The sequence below is a fragment of the Larus michahellis genome, chromosome 15 (assembly GCF_964199755.1).
Source record: "Larus michahellis chromosome 15, bLarMic1.1, whole genome shotgun sequence".
In the NCBI taxonomy this organism is placed as follows: Eukaryota; Metazoa; Chordata; class Aves; order Charadriiformes; family Laridae; genus Larus; species Larus michahellis.
The window spans coordinates 6,788,663-6,805,054 of NC_133910.1; the positions used below are offsets into that span (position 1 = coordinate 6,788,663).

At 39.2% G+C, this 16,392-nt stretch overlaps 1 protein-coding gene across 6 annotated transcripts in view; it reads right to left on the reverse strand.

Annotated features, from left to right (window-relative positions):
* The window catches only part of CDK5RAP2 (CDK5 regulatory subunit associated protein 2), an 83,960-nt gene that overhangs the window by 30,338 nt on the left and 37,230 nt on the right, over positions 1 to 16,392 (reverse strand). For 5 of the 6 annotated variants that reach the window (XM_074608453.1, XM_074608454.1, XM_074608456.1 and 2 more), the window contains 7 exons: positions 16,237 to 16,352; positions 14,580 to 14,708; positions 9,798 to 9,893; positions 8,022 to 8,069; positions 7,199 to 7,386; positions 4,485 to 4,935; positions 1,002 to 1,269 (listed from right to left, as the gene is read on the reverse strand). In XM_074608453.1, the coding sequence (XP_074464554.1) occupies positions 1,002 to 1,269; positions 4,485 to 4,935; positions 7,199 to 7,386; positions 8,022 to 8,069; positions 9,798 to 9,893; positions 14,580 to 14,708; positions 16,237 to 16,352 (1,296 nt within the window). The remainder of the gene's footprint in view (positions 1 to 1,001; positions 1,270 to 4,484; positions 4,936 to 7,198; positions 7,387 to 8,021; positions 8,070 to 9,797; positions 9,894 to 14,579; positions 14,709 to 16,236; positions 16,353 to 16,392) is intronic. The other variant, XM_074608455.1, reaches the window with a different exon arrangement.

Below are 16,392 nucleotides of genomic sequence, written 5' to 3' on the forward strand. Positions count from 1 at the left end.
TATGCTTAGAGAAAAGGCTAAAAAGCTTCTCCAGTATAAGCACTGACCACAAAATAATCTTCTGCAATCTCCCCTTGCATCAAGTCTCAGAATGACTAAATGTGCAGTACAACTGCGATCCAGGGGAAAGAAATCAGTGTGGAAAGGAAATCCCAGGACTGCAGTACTTCCCTTCTCGGAATTCTCCATGGACGTTGCACCTACCAAAACCAACTGCTATAGTCCTATCAACTCGAGTATTTACAATGAAGTTGTGCCATATCTGTCCCTTACCACAATAACATCATCATTAACAACAAAGCCTCTGCAACCTCTGTGACAGCGGCTCATTTGCTTCTTGAATCTTACTTCTTTACAACTCCTCTCTCCCCACGTATCCTTTACATCTCGACTCAGTTTTAATCTAACTGCTAAGCGCATTCTTTTTTTTACCACTCCAAATCTTTACATAAGACCCATTGTTCTCTGCCTTACAATTTGTCATACTTTGCTGATCCAGATACGTTGTCAACAACTGAGTTTAAATTAACCCAGCCACACTGGAAACATACACAGATGACTTGACTGATCAGTGGAATACTGGAAAAACTCCTTTATGCAGCATAAACAAATACAGTATTTTTATACTCTCTCATCTCCATTACAGACAGTTTTCATTAGACTTGGCATCATATAAAGGAAATTTTTCATCTACGTAAACATTGACATATATGTGTGCATGTGTGGGCACCCTGTGAAACTATCATTTATTATATACTTTATGCCATGTATACAAAGCACTTTGTATTCCATACAAAGCTCTTTGACATGCTAGCAGCAAACATAAAAGAAAAAAAAAATGGTGTTTGTCAAAATCTATATAGATTTGCCGACCCAAGAAAATTGTAAGATTAAGTAGCATTGTACCTCTGTAAAAATGATCTGGTTTTACTTTCTACTACTAGAAAAGAAGCCACTATTTCAAGCCGCATTAAAAGTCATTATGTCTGCTCTTTATTTACCTCTCACTGGTGTGCTTTCCTGTGCAGGCTGCTCTTGAAGGTTTTCAGTTACAGACTCACTCAATAATAACTCTCCATTTTTTTGTGGCTTAAGTTGTTTGTTTTGTACTTCACACGCTTTCAGACCTTCGTGAGGTGTTCTGGTATCACCCTGTAGTTGTGAATCTGATTTCTGCATACGGGAGTTCAAAGGCACGTTTCCTAACGGTCTGGATGATTTTAAGGGAACGGGCAGACGGGACTTCTTGGGCAGGTAAGCAGAATCAGTCTGAAAAAGGGATGGAATAAAACAGGAGATTGGTAGCTCGTATGTAACGGTCAAGTGAAAGAGGTATAAAAAAAACATTCCAGGAAAAATAAAAATTTTCCAGCAGGATCAGCCAGCTGTCACATTAAATTGTTTTGAAAAGAATCAATCTCAATACCCTTGCAACATGGAAAACAAACAGAGAGAAAAACAAAATATCCCACTGGTTCAATTTGCTGTCAGTGCTGCTTATGCATCCACAGCCACACAGTGAATGGCTTCCAGTTCATGAAGCAAATTCACCATTGACTACCAAAGGCTTTTCATCAGTAGCCAGATTAGCTAAGTCTCGATCTGTGTGTGCCCTAGGAAAATAGTTTCTCACCCAAACTGACCTCTCTAACTGCTACTTCCTACTCTCCTGATTCACATCATAAATGTCTGACAGCCCAGTAACCATCTTCCTTGAATCTTTTTTGTTTTTAATTGAGGATCCTCCTAATTTTTCACAAATTCCTGAACATATTTTCCTTTCTTCCTTTTGTCTCCATGCTACTTCGTACAAGCCCTCTTTCATACCTTTGAGCAAATCAACATAGCTTTGCATCAGCCACAGAGAAAATTTATTCTGCCATAGAGAAATTCTTTATGAGCAAGAATAGCTTCTTCACCCACAGAACCTATAAATCACTTCCGCAGGATTCCCATTTCCTACTGTAATGGACATTCCGTCATTGGAGTTGGAGGGAGAAGTTAAATTTCTTAAGTCACTACATTTTGGCATCTCACCTTTTGAAAACTCTGCATAAAATGAATGTGTCCTTTTTTAAACCACAGAGCATAACATTGTGCTATCTCCAAAAAGATAAAAACATGCTATATGTTGATGAGAGTTATGGAATTGTGTGTAATAATAATAAAAGTCAATAATGGCATGTTCATACAGATTTAGTTTATTTTTTTGCTGTTCATTTGCTCCACCAGTGTCATAAGTCCCGTAATTTCTTTTACCACCCAATGTATTCTGAAATACCTTTCCACATCCATTTCTTAGCAATTATAGTCCTTACACAATTTAAAATAATAAAAAGCAAGTTCCATTTTCCTAATGACATACTCAGTTCCTTTTGTACATACATGAATACAGTATTATTTGGAGGCTGAAAAATAAATCCAGGCGGGATGAACTTCCTGCTAGTTTTACTAAACCGCACTAATAACGTCAAACAATTTCCAGCTGTCTCGGGGCTGTTGTACAGACATATACGTCACCCAGATTACCCAAAGGCCAGTTCAGCTGGCTACATGAAATTATTTATAAAAGCCATTCAGAAGCAAAAGATACACTGCATTAGTCCAAACAAGAAAGCTTTTAACGCAACTGACTCAAGGATTGCATAGAGGTTGTAACTGATTAAACTAGAGAGGAATGTGGAAAATGATGAATCAAACCAGTACACTGAAACTCAGGGAAAACAGGAACCTGAAAAAAAGAAGAACTGCAGAGAGAACTCGAGGTATTCCCTGTGGAGGGCAGACAGACCTTTTTTTGTCTTCAGAGAGCTTGTCCTTCATTCCTTAGAGATGAGACCAGCAACTCAAAGACATCATTAGCACTCTTAAGCAAGCCATCATAAGCAGATCTTTATTACCAGACCAGCCAGGATCTCAAAACCCTTCCTCCTCTACTCCCCTCCCCATCTTCACTCTTCTGTCTTCCCCCTGCCCTTATCTCTCCATGTGCTTCTGGAGCCAGCTGCCCTGGAGTGCGCCAACATAGCACAACCTTCCACTCCTCCTGTCTCGGACCAGTCACGGCATCCCAAGGATGCAGGAGCAGCTATCACAGCAGCCAACCTGCCAAACAGCACAGGCCAAATGCCTAAAAGACTAAGAACATTAACAATAGCCCAAGAACATTTCCATTATTACCCTCCTTCCTCCCAAAACATGATTTTTCTTTATAGCTAGGAGATTTACTGACAATAAGGTAAGCTTAAAAGACTAAGAATGTATCTGGAGATACTCTGGTAGATGTTGATTACATGTAAATCGTTTGGTGAAACAGGACATAGTTTTTGTGAGTTACTCAGGTTTTGATTTTTCAGGGGTATCATAACCTATTGCTAAGACTGGCATGAATTTTCTGGGGTGTTTGCCAGGGACCAACAGTGCATGCCAAAAATCTTTTCCTTAAAATCCCAAACTGTACCGAAATATTTATGCCTGTACAGAACAAAGTCTCATCAACATCTCTTGGTTTACAAGCCCTTTCCTTCAGAAAAATGAATCCAACAAGAACAAACCAGAACAACAATGAATTGCTCCCAATTGCTAGCTCACGGAAATCTCTTGATCGCTAAAGTCATGGAAACCATTCTTTGCAGAAGGTGCTACAACATTCTCTATTAGCAGTGCAGAAAATCAAAAGCAATCCTCTCCTTTGTCTGCTCTGCAAGAGCCAAGATCTTCAAAGAGTTTTCAGCTTCACTTCTATAACTGCTACTGAAACAATACGCGTGCACTCTTTAGCAGACGCTGCTTCCCCACCTCTTTGTTTGGGACCACAGACTGCTGCATACAAAAGGCGTGAAAACTTATCCAGCACAAGCAAATTACGTCTGTACTCACAAAACAGATTCTGTGCACTTAGATTCCAAACATGAAGAACTGCCCCCAGAGTTTTATACAGTACTACTACTAGTACTACAGTACTACTACTCTAAAAGCAAGACACGGTGATGAAAAGTTAACAAAAGCCTAAAATTAAGATTTGAGCTTGTTGAAATCTACCATTAACTCTTCGCCAGCATGCTCTCTGACATTAGGCAGGTCTTCAATGTTCTAGAAGGCATTTGCCAGTAAGACTTAATAAGCTATCAGTTCAGAATGCTCTGGTTCTGCATGTTATCAACATTGGTGCAGAGACATAAGATAGTACAGAATCAGGCCATTATGTTAAAAACCACCTCTTTTTCCAAAGCTATAATATTTACTAGTATCTGTTCCCAGTGAGGATTGGAATTCAATTAATTAATGTTCTAAAGCACAGTGAAGTACGCGATGAAAAGCTCTGAACATTAAGAACAATTATCTAAAATATATTTGGCTTACATCTCTTTTTCTAATTTTAAAAATTACACAAAAGCAAGATTTAATATTAGAAATGGAACATGTTTTACTCTTTTACACATCTATTCCCCAAGTACCAGAAAGCGAATCTTAAATAAACTTACTTCATTTGTTCTCCTTGTAAAAAAAAGTCTTTCATCCTGTTCACCCTTCTTACACACATTTTCTTGCTGATGTTCTCTTTCTGCATTTAATCTTGAATATTTTTTTTTGTCTTCTGAGGCTCCTTTTCTGTCTTCATGTTTGAATCTCATGACATTACTCTCTAAAGTCATTGTTTGTGTAGCTGCATCTTTCAATTCCACTTTCAACAACTCGATATCCTTATTAATCTGTGGCATTGCATCTGGATAAAGCTTCTCTTTTCCATCAAAAGTTGATTTCAATTCTACTTGCTGTTTTAAGAATTTATTGACCTGCTTGAAATGTTTGAGTTCAGCTCTTAGTTGAATAATCATTTGCCTAAGATCTTTTTCATCCTTTTTCTCTGTATCTTCTTCAGTTGTGTTCAGATGATCTAACAGTTCATTTACAGTTTTCATTTGTTCTTGTCTGCTATACTCAGGAAGGAGGAAAGAAAAGGCATGAATTTTGATTTTTATTTAAGCAAATAAGAATACCTTCTAAGAAATTCTTTTGCTGTGTCTTGACATTTTAAATTTCCAGGAGATTCCATTTTACTCACTAACAAATTACTCACTAACGAACAGAGTTTTTGAGACCTTATCAGAGCTTTAGTTATATCTTAAATTATCTCATCAGTGCATTTCTCCTATGTATGACCATATATACCCTACTGCCCCTTTCTGCATTCATGAACAAATACTAAATCTCTGGTAACTAAATCAATTGCTTACATAAAATAGCAATCTAAGAAATAGGAATGGATTTTCAAGAGAGTTTACTCTCCAATTGAACTACCTTAAAAATAAAATTCTACCCAAAACACAGGAGACTAAGATGTTGAGTTTATCCCTTCATGTATTTCTAATGTAACGTGGAAGATGGAAACTGAGAAAGCAGCCAAAAGCCTGCAAAAACAGCTCACTACAGAGCACCGAACTGCCCCACAGATAACTACTGATCATGGACAACAGTTTGGAAAGCAATGTTTTAAGAGAAACTGAAGCCAAAGAAGAGATATTTAAAGCCCTCAAATTCTACAGATGATTTCATGTGTCCAACAGAGAGCTGTTTGTGCCATTAAACATATATACCAGCATTTAAAACAACCGCATTTGTATAGCTAGCATTTGAAATGGTAGAAGCTAACTAGGCCTTTTATGTCTTCCTCTGGCATCTAATGTCATTAGTGAGAATTAAGTTATGCAAAGTACAGGCTCAGCCGCAGTCAATCCGGTCATTTGTACTTGAACACAGAAAAGATTACACACTAGAGTGGGAAAGATGATGGTGCTGGAATCACTCATTAGCAGACTTTTAAGTAAAGTTAACAAATAAAACAATATTATCTATTCATCTTCTGAGAGAGTAGTATCTCCTCATTTACCACTAACTAGTGCTTCGACAACTAAGACCATTTATGCCTGTTGGAGAGTTTTAAATAGTAATGTAAAATACAGAATTGCTTGAGGAAAGTCAAGTGCAGAGCATGCTGAACACAGACACCAGGATTTGCCTTGTGTAATTCCACAGGATATTCTGCTACCAGCACTGCCGAGCACAACCTATATGGAAGGTCACTCCCATTACTCTCCAGAAACCACTGTGGCTGAAGGAACAACGCTGACAGGCACTGAAAAAAGTCCCGTAATACTGTACGTAGTCATTGCAGTGTGGACAGAAAAATGAGAATGATCTCCAGCAAAGCTCTTAATTCACTTTTCAACCAGGAGAGTAAGTGGTGTAAGCATGAAATTGGGGAAAACAGAACCAGTCAGGATGTGTTTTTCTATATACCCTTTTCTTGCTTGGCGTTGTCCAGTTCTTACGGAAATGAGCATTTCAGCTGGGAATTGATCAAATTACACTGTAACACACACACTTGAAAAACATTTGTTACACCAGGGCTTATACAGATTTAGTTGCACGAGTATTTTCTCACGTATTGCACGTACAATTTTTAGTTGCACGAATATATATCTCTAAGTACTTATAACATGGCTCCTCTCAGCAGACTCCTACACGTGGTTACACTGGAATAATCAATTAGTCAATTAATTGGTTGGGCCCATCTCCTACACGTGGTTACACTGGAATAACCAATTAGTCAATTAATTGGTTGGGCCCAGCACATGGGCCCAGACTCCCTGAACTGCTGACAGAGAGTAAACCTCTGTCCAAGCAGTTCAGATGAAATGCCCAAGGCCATAAAGCATAACGTCCACTCAAAATTAATCCTGTCAAACAGCCATTGTAGCTTCAATTCCTCCACCCTCAGTTCCTTACACGTATCAGTTTTACAGCAGCAGTTCACCCCCTCCACCACACCACCCTGCACTGGCCTGTGCTCTCAGATACTTTATCTTTTTTTTTAAATACCACCTATTATCATCTGAGCACTTTAGCACTGCTAGACCCCACCCTGAAAACAATCCGTCCCTTCAGTAAAGCTCCGTATATCAGTAACTTTGGAGAGGTTTTTTTCTTGTAATGGGTTTTTCATAAGGATTTCTACTGATAGTATGTTTCCTAATTACTTAATTGCATGATAGACTAAAATGGCTCTGAAGGCGCCTTGCCAATCTCTCAGGTAAATTAGACTGTGCCATTATCTAAATTCACTTTAGCAAAAATTACTTTATTCTCTTCTCAAATAGAAATACTGTCAAAAGCAGTGCATATCCCTCATACTTACGTAGATTCCAGTACTGATGTTCTATTTTCTCTTAAAAGAGATGTGAGCAAGTTCTCTTCTGTTTCATGTTCGCTCATTCCTATTCTGCCAAATTGTTTGCCAGTTGTATTATGTTCAAACTGAGGCTTATTTGGACTCCTGTAATGTCTATCTTTGCAGAAACTCTCTGAATAGCCTGATGGAGTTATCTGTTAAAAAATTGCAAACATTTTCTTATTACACAGGTATGTAATGTTGCATTAAATTCAGGGCTGTAATCTTTTTGTAATCGTGTTTTGTAATTCCTGATGCTCTTTATCTACATTAAGAAGCATCCACAGACATTTCACTTACTATTTATTAATAGAAAAACTAATTAACATCTATTTCATATTATTAATTCATAGTGATCAGTTGTTTAGTAAGTAGTGAGTAGATTTCCCTGAAGGTCTTTTATCTATGAAGAGGTATGAAATTTCTGGAATGTTGCCTGCAGATTGCAGCTAACTTTTTATTAGTTCACTTTTGAATCGTCTTGCCTTTACAGCACCAAATTCTGGCCTGGGATCTCCAGGCCATCCCTTATGGCCAGGACAGGATGTAACTTGAAGTATTTAAAAACTGACAGCTTTTTGTATGAAACGCTGCAGACGCATCCTAGGAAAATTCTACATGGATTCTCTCCAGTAATTCAACCCCCATTTAAAATCAATGAAAGTCTCCTGTATCAATTGCATTAGAATTTATACTGGGCTCATTTGGATGAAATTTTCATCAGTAGACATCAGCAGCGAGAGGTTAAGATGTTTAAGAGTCAAAAGAACCTTTAAAATACATCGCTCACCTGTTTATCCACCTCAGAAGGAAAATCCAAAGATACTTGAAGGCATACCTAGTAAACAGAGAAACACTGAAATTACAAATCAAAGAACAGAACATCATTATTCTTCAACATCAGTAACAAAAATGCCCAGTTTGTGCCGTATTTTAGCATGCTATAATTTTTAAACCAGAAAGTTGCAACTTTAATTGCACTCTATGATCCTCTAAGGTCCCTTGCAACCCGACATTCTGTTATGATTCCATGATGCTTTCTATTACATCACTTTTGAAAGACAGAGTGAGGGGACGGCAGATTCCTGTAGGTAGGAAAACAAAGTCAACAAGTTACCAAGACATCAAGCATTTCAACCCTGAAGAAGGATCTAGTGTTTTTTCCTCAAGCACAGCAGCAAGTGAATCTTACAAAATTCCTCAGGGGTGAGTACTGGGACTGGTGCTGTTCAACATCTTGGTCAGCAACATGGACAGTGGGATTGAGTGCACCGTCAGCAAGATTGCTGATGACACCAAGCTCTGTGGCGTGGTTGACACGGTGGAGGGAAGGGATGCCATCCAGAGGGACTTGGACAGGCTTGAGAGGTGGGCCCATGCCAACCTCATGAAGTTCAACCAGGCCAAGTGCAAGGTCCTGCACCTGGGTCACGGCAAGCCCAGGCACAAACACAGGCTGGGCAGAGAATGGATTGAGAGCAGCCCTGAGGAGAAGGCCTTGAGGGTGCTGGTGGATGAGAAGCTCAATATGAGCTGGCAATGTGTGCTTGCAGCCCCAAAGGCCAACTGCATCCCAGGCTGCAGCAAAAGCAGCGTGGCCAGCAGGGCGAAGAAGGTGATTCTGACCCTCTACTCTGCTCTCATGACACTCCGCCTAGAGGGGGTTCTGCCCCTCTGCTCCACTCATGTGAGACCCCACTGCATCCAGCTTTGGAGTCTTCAGCACAGCAAAGACATGGACCTGTTGGAGCAGGGCCAAAGGTGGCCACGAAGATGCTGCAAGGGCTGGAGCCCCTCTGCTGTGAGGACAGGCTGAGAGAGTTGGGGTGGTTCAGCCTGGAGAAGAGAAGGCTCCGGGGAGAACTTAGGGAGAACTTAGAGCCCCCTCCAGTACCTGAAGGGGGCCTACAAGAAAGCTGGAGAGGGACTTTTCACACGGGCATGTATGATAGGATGAGGGGTAATGGCTTCACACTGGAAGAAGACAGATTTACTTTAGACATCGGGAAGAAATTCTTTGCTGTGAGGGTGGTGAGCCCCTGGCCCAGGTTGCCCAGAGAAGCTGTGGCTGCCCCATCCCTGGAGGGGTTCAAGGCCAGGCTGGACGGGGCTTGGAGCAACCTTGTCTGGTGGGAGGTGTCCCTGCCCAGGGCAGGGGGGTTGGAACTAGATGATCTTTAAGGTCCCTTCCAACACAAACTACTCTATGATTCTATGACAATCTGTACTATAGTCCTGACTACAATAGAGGCTGAAGATCAGTGTGTGTGTACGTAAAGAAACACAATTTCAAGGGATTTTTTGTCATCCCCATTAAAGAAGATTATGAGCACTCGAACAAGAGAAAACAAGGACCAGAATGAAAGCTGCAAAGCCCTATCAGCAGAAAAATATAGCAAAAAGCTTTCAGAAACTCTTTAGGATAACAATTAGTTGAAAGCAAAATCAGATATCAGAAAAGAATGCTTTGTTTGCAAAAGACTTTGTGTGCTAAGAAAGTAAGAATTTTTAAAGGCATGCAGAGAAGACAGTAGTGTAACATAATGTACCCAGCGCAGAGTCCTACCTGGCTGACCCTCTCAGAAAATTGACTGCTCTGTATCTTCCTGTCATTGTCACCATCTCCAGTCTGCATCACAGGCTCCGCTGTTATTTCAAGACACTACACAAAGTATGGAATGATGTGAAAATGTAGCACCAAAAAAAATACTGTGATATGAAACATGCATAAATAAGTCAGTGACATGTCTTAAAAGAAAAATAAAAAAAGCCTGTAATACAAAGTAACAAACACTGAATTAGATTTCTTCAACAAGATCAAAGAAAATTAATATAAAACCCAGGAATGACTCACATTAAATACAGTGAAATTTTATCTTATACATTCCTTCATTTTTATTTAACCCTTTCTCTTCAGAATTTACAAAAAATATAAAAATCACTTAACCTCTTCTGGCAAAGGACCCCTGTCTTCAGTCACGTTCTCATTGTGCCTATTTTATTTTCCAGTTTCCAGAATTTATTTTCAATTGCTACACAATTTAGGCTCTTCTCCAGCATCCAGGAGACAGATGCTTTCAAAACAAAGCACAAGCAGCTTGCTATACAATAAAAAGACTTACTGTAACACTGAAGGTTACAATCTGCTTTGTCTTGCCTAAATTTGCCCATTTGTAGCAAGTGGTGCCAAATCATCCTTTTTTTCCCCCTATTTGCCCCAGAACCCAATCCATCTCCCATCACTAATATACGCTGAGCAAAGAGAAGGAGGAAGACTCAGCTTTTTCAGTAGCAGACCCCAGGTTCCTGACATCAGCATAACTGGCAGCAAGACCAGGCTCCCTTTGGTTTGCTGGGATGCTACATCTCAGCGACAGACGGGAAGCGAAGGATGCGCCCCACGCGTTGCTCCTCTCTCAACAGCAGCAAAGACCACTGTTGAACGTGTGCTGCATCCACACACAGCTCATGGAGAATATTTTCATCTCTCTTACAACTCACCTCCGCTACTCAAGTTTCCTCCAGCAACAGAGGACAGAATTTAGCCTTGCCTGTGTCGGTTAAACACTGATCATAAGAAAAACTTGTATTTACAAAGAATTATTATATTCAGTAGCCGCATTCCGGCACAGCCTGCCAGAAAACAACCTGACTAAAAAGACAGTCTTTCATCCCACTTTGGGATCCACCGTGAGTGACCTGCAGTTACCACGTTCCACCGCTCCCCTGTAATAAGACCAGATTGGACATTTATATCATCTTGTTTTATAGTAACATTTCCCAATCTAATAGCAAAAGATAAATATTTAAGATCTTTGCTGCTAGAATCTCATTAAATAGTAGAAATGTGTGAGAGTGATGACAAATATCAACAATGTTATGCCTAAACCACAGGTAGAATACAGCACAGTGGAATAAAACTTGCTTTAGATAAAAATTTTTGTCTTAAAGCACTTGTGGCAATAATGTACCACTGCTGTGTGTAACAGACATATTTTGGTGTGACAGGGGCTAAAGAAAAATTACCTTTAAGACAAGAAAAGCAGAATCTTGAGCATAGTTACAGAAAATTGAGATTATAGGTACAGAGACTCAGATGACAGACTGAAGGAAAGAAACGGGTGTCTAGGGGTCGTGGATGTGATATTTATAGCTTCGATGGACACACAGCGCAGAGCTGAAACTTATGACATGAAAAGAGAAACCCGCTTCCCCAGTATCACATGCTGGAAAGTCTTGGCTCACAGCTTGTCAGTCCAGTTGCAAACAGGATTCTGCAGGTTATTTTTGCTTTCTGAGAACACTGGGAATTGAAAACATGCGTGGGTTTTGATTTTTTTTTAATTGAGTATGCACAGAATGTATGCCCATATAAAATATATATATATATGAAATAAATGAGAAAAGCCTTTTTATCTTCCAATCCCTAGCAGTATAAGCAACTCTAATGGTTTTAAATATGAATTTTAAAAGCCAGAAACCGGATGGTGCAGCATATTAATATATTTGCCTTTTACTATTAGAAATCTATATTGAAAACTAACTTCCAAGTCATGTTTGAATTATTGTGGTATTTTCACTTGGACTTGATTTTCTAGGACGACACAAAGTAAAGACAATCTGAAAACTGGAGGAAGACACAGATAGGATTATGGCACATAGCAAGGGTGTGCATTATAACAAGATCTTTTTGTTGCAATCATGGGATGCCAAAAGTCCAATGCTGTTAGCTATTATTAAAAAAAAAATGTTTAAGGTTTAATCTCCTATGTGTAGATTCAGGGCCAAACCTGCATTTGAGTATTAAAAATAAACTTATTTGCAAATAAACCTTATCCGCCCAGTGCAACTACCTTTTATGACTCAACATTTTTTAGTACATGCTTTTCCCAGGCCAGTATTTGGTTTTATAAGTGATGATTCTTAGAATGAAACTACCACATAAGACCAACAGGTTATGGCTCACTGTTACAACAAATGACGGCAGTTTGAGCCTGGTCCTATGGTCCTGTGTCTCAGAGGCTGCCAAGAAACGTTCTGTGCTCCAAGGAATACAATCTAACGTTCAACAAAATATTAAAAGAAAATAAGTGTCTTAAGGCCAGAAAAGAAGTCTACCAAGAATAAGCTGCCTGTTTAAAGTATTTCCTTGGAGACCGAAAACCTTGAGAATGTTTTTCCTAAATGAACCACTGATATGCTTGGTTTGCAGAGATCCCTGGAGCCCTGAAGGCTGAAATCGCCGAGGCTGCTTCTCTCGGAGAAAGCAGATGTTCAGAGGACAGTACAAAAACAACCTTTTTCTCTCCTCCTTCTCCCTCCCTTCCGAACATGAAGCTGAGAAACAGAGTACTGGGGGCTGTCAGACCTTTGGGAGATGCCCTGCAGAGGCACCAACATCCAGATTCAGCTCATTTGTGCTCTGGCTTTGTGAAGGGAAAGAAAGATGGGTTCATTTTAAGAACCCGAGCAGGATACATCTTCCTGTGTCTGTCCAAATTCCTCTTATAGCACATATGTTAGTGTCATTTCAGCATTACCTGCCAACAAATTCTAGCCCAAAATACACACAAAAAAATAGAACTTAGTTTTTTTGACAATGGTTATTAGTATGCAAAACACACCGTTGTCACAATCCATAACCCAAAATCCAGGTTGCCATTTATTGTCGTGACTGATAAAATGGTACCTTTTAAACTAAAAACTTTTAATTACAGATCCCTTCATTTTTGAGATCCACAGTAATTTTATCATTCTAGCACGGGTTAAAATACCATATTTTACTTTCCTATTTCCTTCACCAGAATTTTGAGGTTTATTTATATTTTACAAGCTTCACTCTGCATCATTCTATATCTAACTCCACGTCGACAGCTTCTTAAATATATGTTAAGCCCTATATGTTCTTTTCATGCCGAGAGAAATGCAGGAGCGCGCAGTATCTTGTCATGATAATCTTAGCACAGGACAAACTCCTTCGGCATCAAGTACAGCATCAGTGGGGGTGCAGCACCCTCTGCAGGATGACCAGGCAAATTGCTAGAAGTATTAACCTACAGAAAGTCCATGTGCTCTGAAACAGATTGCCCACAAGCTTTCCATGCAAACCTATTAGAGTAACGTGTAAATTCATTGTTTTAATAAAAGCCATGGCACTCCTAAAGGTTGACCTATGATTTAAAACCTTTTTCAATCGAAGGTAACATAAGTATGTCTTAAAACTGAAAAAGCGAGTATATTTTGTGACTTCTGACGATTGCCTCCAGTGCATCTGCAGTACATGTGGTAAAAGACAGGACCCTTTTTCCAGAGTCCTGCAGAATAAACTGTCCTGCAGAAAAATCATAAATACTACAGTCCCAGCTCTAGAATTAGGCAATGCCTACACATAAGTGATTCAAAATATTCCTAATTTTTTGTTCTTTTGAGTTTAATTCAGAAATTCAGGACAAAATTCTAATACCATCATTACGCCTTTTATATTTTTACCTTCCTATTCAATATGTGATGCACAAGGACATGTAACTAAAAGCAAAAACAACAACAGAATATAAAGAAAAATACTACTAGCCACATTTCAAGTGATTCTTTGTAACAAGCTGGAAGGTTCACTAGAATCTACCAGAGCCTCCTGAACATCCTTCATCATTCACACATAGTAAGACACATGGGGACCCAGCACCCAAAATGCTTCTTAGTGGAAGTATTTTGCCAAGACCTCGTCTTCCCCACAGCTAAAAGCAGTCTTGGCTTTGGGCAAAAGAATGAAACATCCAGCAGTGATTACTGCCTTGCAGCTCTCAGCAATCTACCCCAATGCTGGCCACTTCTTCATATACTTCTACATTCTACGTGAAGAAACAACCATGCACTTAAGTGACCGAAAGTGCTTATCTTTCTGGTTTGGCTACAGTCAACCTTAGTTGTTTTGCGGATGTGGAGGAGATATGAACTAAGCTCTTACAGAATTAGATACAGCATGAGAATGACTCTTGAACAGTAGACAAGCAAACGTTCAGTAGTAGCTAAAATGCTACATAAGATACTGCTTTCTTTGTAAAACTATTTCCTTCGCTTTCAATTGGCAAAACAAATACATCACAAACCCAATTAATATTTTGATGTGTAAGTTGTTTCCTTAAATCAACTTGACACATCACTGAACACTTGCATCTCTGTTGTGCTAACATCTTAAAGGTGTTTACATCATTAATTTAAAAAAATTATTATAAGGAATTAGCAACCTAAGCCCTGAGGGTTTTACACTCATTCTGCACTGATCTAAGTGATTCCACAAGGCGTATTAGACGTGAGAGTCACATTCACTACTTTAACACAGAAAACCTACCTCACTGTGGTTTAATATTTTTAGTGCTTCCTTCCCTTGAGAATCTGTTGTACAAAGTCCAAGCTGTTTTTTCCTAAGTTCTTGATTAATTGACTGCAGATCCTTAACCATCAAGAGAAGATCAGTAACCTAAATAACCAAAGGAAGAACAAGCAAAACTGGTAACATCCATACTAGTATGGAAACAAATTATGATATACAAATCTCCAGCTAAATCTAAACTGCAGAGTTGGAAAGCCTGGGCTTCTGTATCTGTTCATGCGGCAATCTCCCTATGTATGAAAACATGGTTATGTATCTGTGAGTTACTACTGAAGAAATCTTAACTTGTAAGAAGACTGTAGTTTCCAGCCATGTTATTAAGTTGAGATATCAAGTTTTACAACTCAGTAGCAAGAAGAAACCTGAGGGCACCTCAAACCAACAGGCTGATTTGAGAATAGACGTTTTAGTGCCAGGGAAACCAGCATTACAGAGAAATAGCAGCATTCAGAAACAACCTGTTCTTCTGTCTCAAACACCCTTTATAAGCCACTGTCATTCTGAGTTGTTTCACAGATGCAAAATCTGAAAGGACAATCATGTTCAAAACTCTTGAACAGACATTACTGTCACAGACTCCTAGTGTATCAAGAAGGCAATGTTTGCAGAAGAAAGTGAAATCTTCTTACTAGACCAGTTAACATATTCGGATAAACAAGATCAACTTTCAGACACACAAACCCTTTTACAAGTAAGAGATGGTATAAAAATGTCTTTTGCTAATGAATGTCCCTGAATGTACTGAAGGGAATTTGTTCAGAGATAGAAGTGGTATAACCCCAGAATGGGACTGGGACACAATCTGGGGCTTTTTTTATTGACACCTGTTCAGTGTAAGGCAAACTTCTTTCCTTCAGATTACCCACCTCCAGATTTCGAACACCTGCCTACAATTCAGCTGGCCACGAGAAATATAAAACTTCGCTGACATTCACTCCCAAACGACCATATTCAAAATAATTACGATATAAATAAATTGCATGCACAATAAATTGGTGCACAGATCAGAGGTCACCACACAGGGTGAGGAGTCAAAAGAACAAGTTTCCAAACTCCAATACTGATTTCTTGTATGACAGTGCTTTGCACGTTTAATCTCTGAATTTCAGTTCTCCTTATGTAGAATGGAGACAACATTAACTTACTTCAGGGTTATTTTATAACATACCGTATTTACCAAAAGATCTGCAAATTGTGGGATGGAATGTGCTATACAGACGTATAAATTATAGACACCACTACCATCCTCATGATTAATCAAGGTGCATACGCGTTGCAGGATACTTAATGCAAAAACTCTTCTTTGGAGCTGGTATACCTCATGATGACTAAAACGTGGCACTGAGTCTGAAACTTGAATCCAGGAGTCTATCATAAAACCTTTGCAGCAAGCCACCTATCTTTCAGCTGACTCTGAAGCTCACGTGGTGTAACAAAGACTAAACAGTTCATAAAAGGTGGACCACAGACCACGGATATGAGAACTTCAAATCCTTTCAGAACTACCCAACTGTACCTAAATAATGAAAATGCTTCTTTTTGTGAGAGATGCACAAACTATAAATGAAGCAGAATTAAGCCATTAGAAACAGTAAATAATAAAACAGATCAATACCTTTTTCTTAAGTTCTTCAAGAGACAGATGGTCTATTTGTGGGCTTAAACGATCTTGCTCTCCTAAACAGATACTCATATACGATGTTTGATCTCCACAGAAAGACAGTGTTTCTTCTGTCAAAATAACCAAGGACAGGAATTATTTCAGAGACTC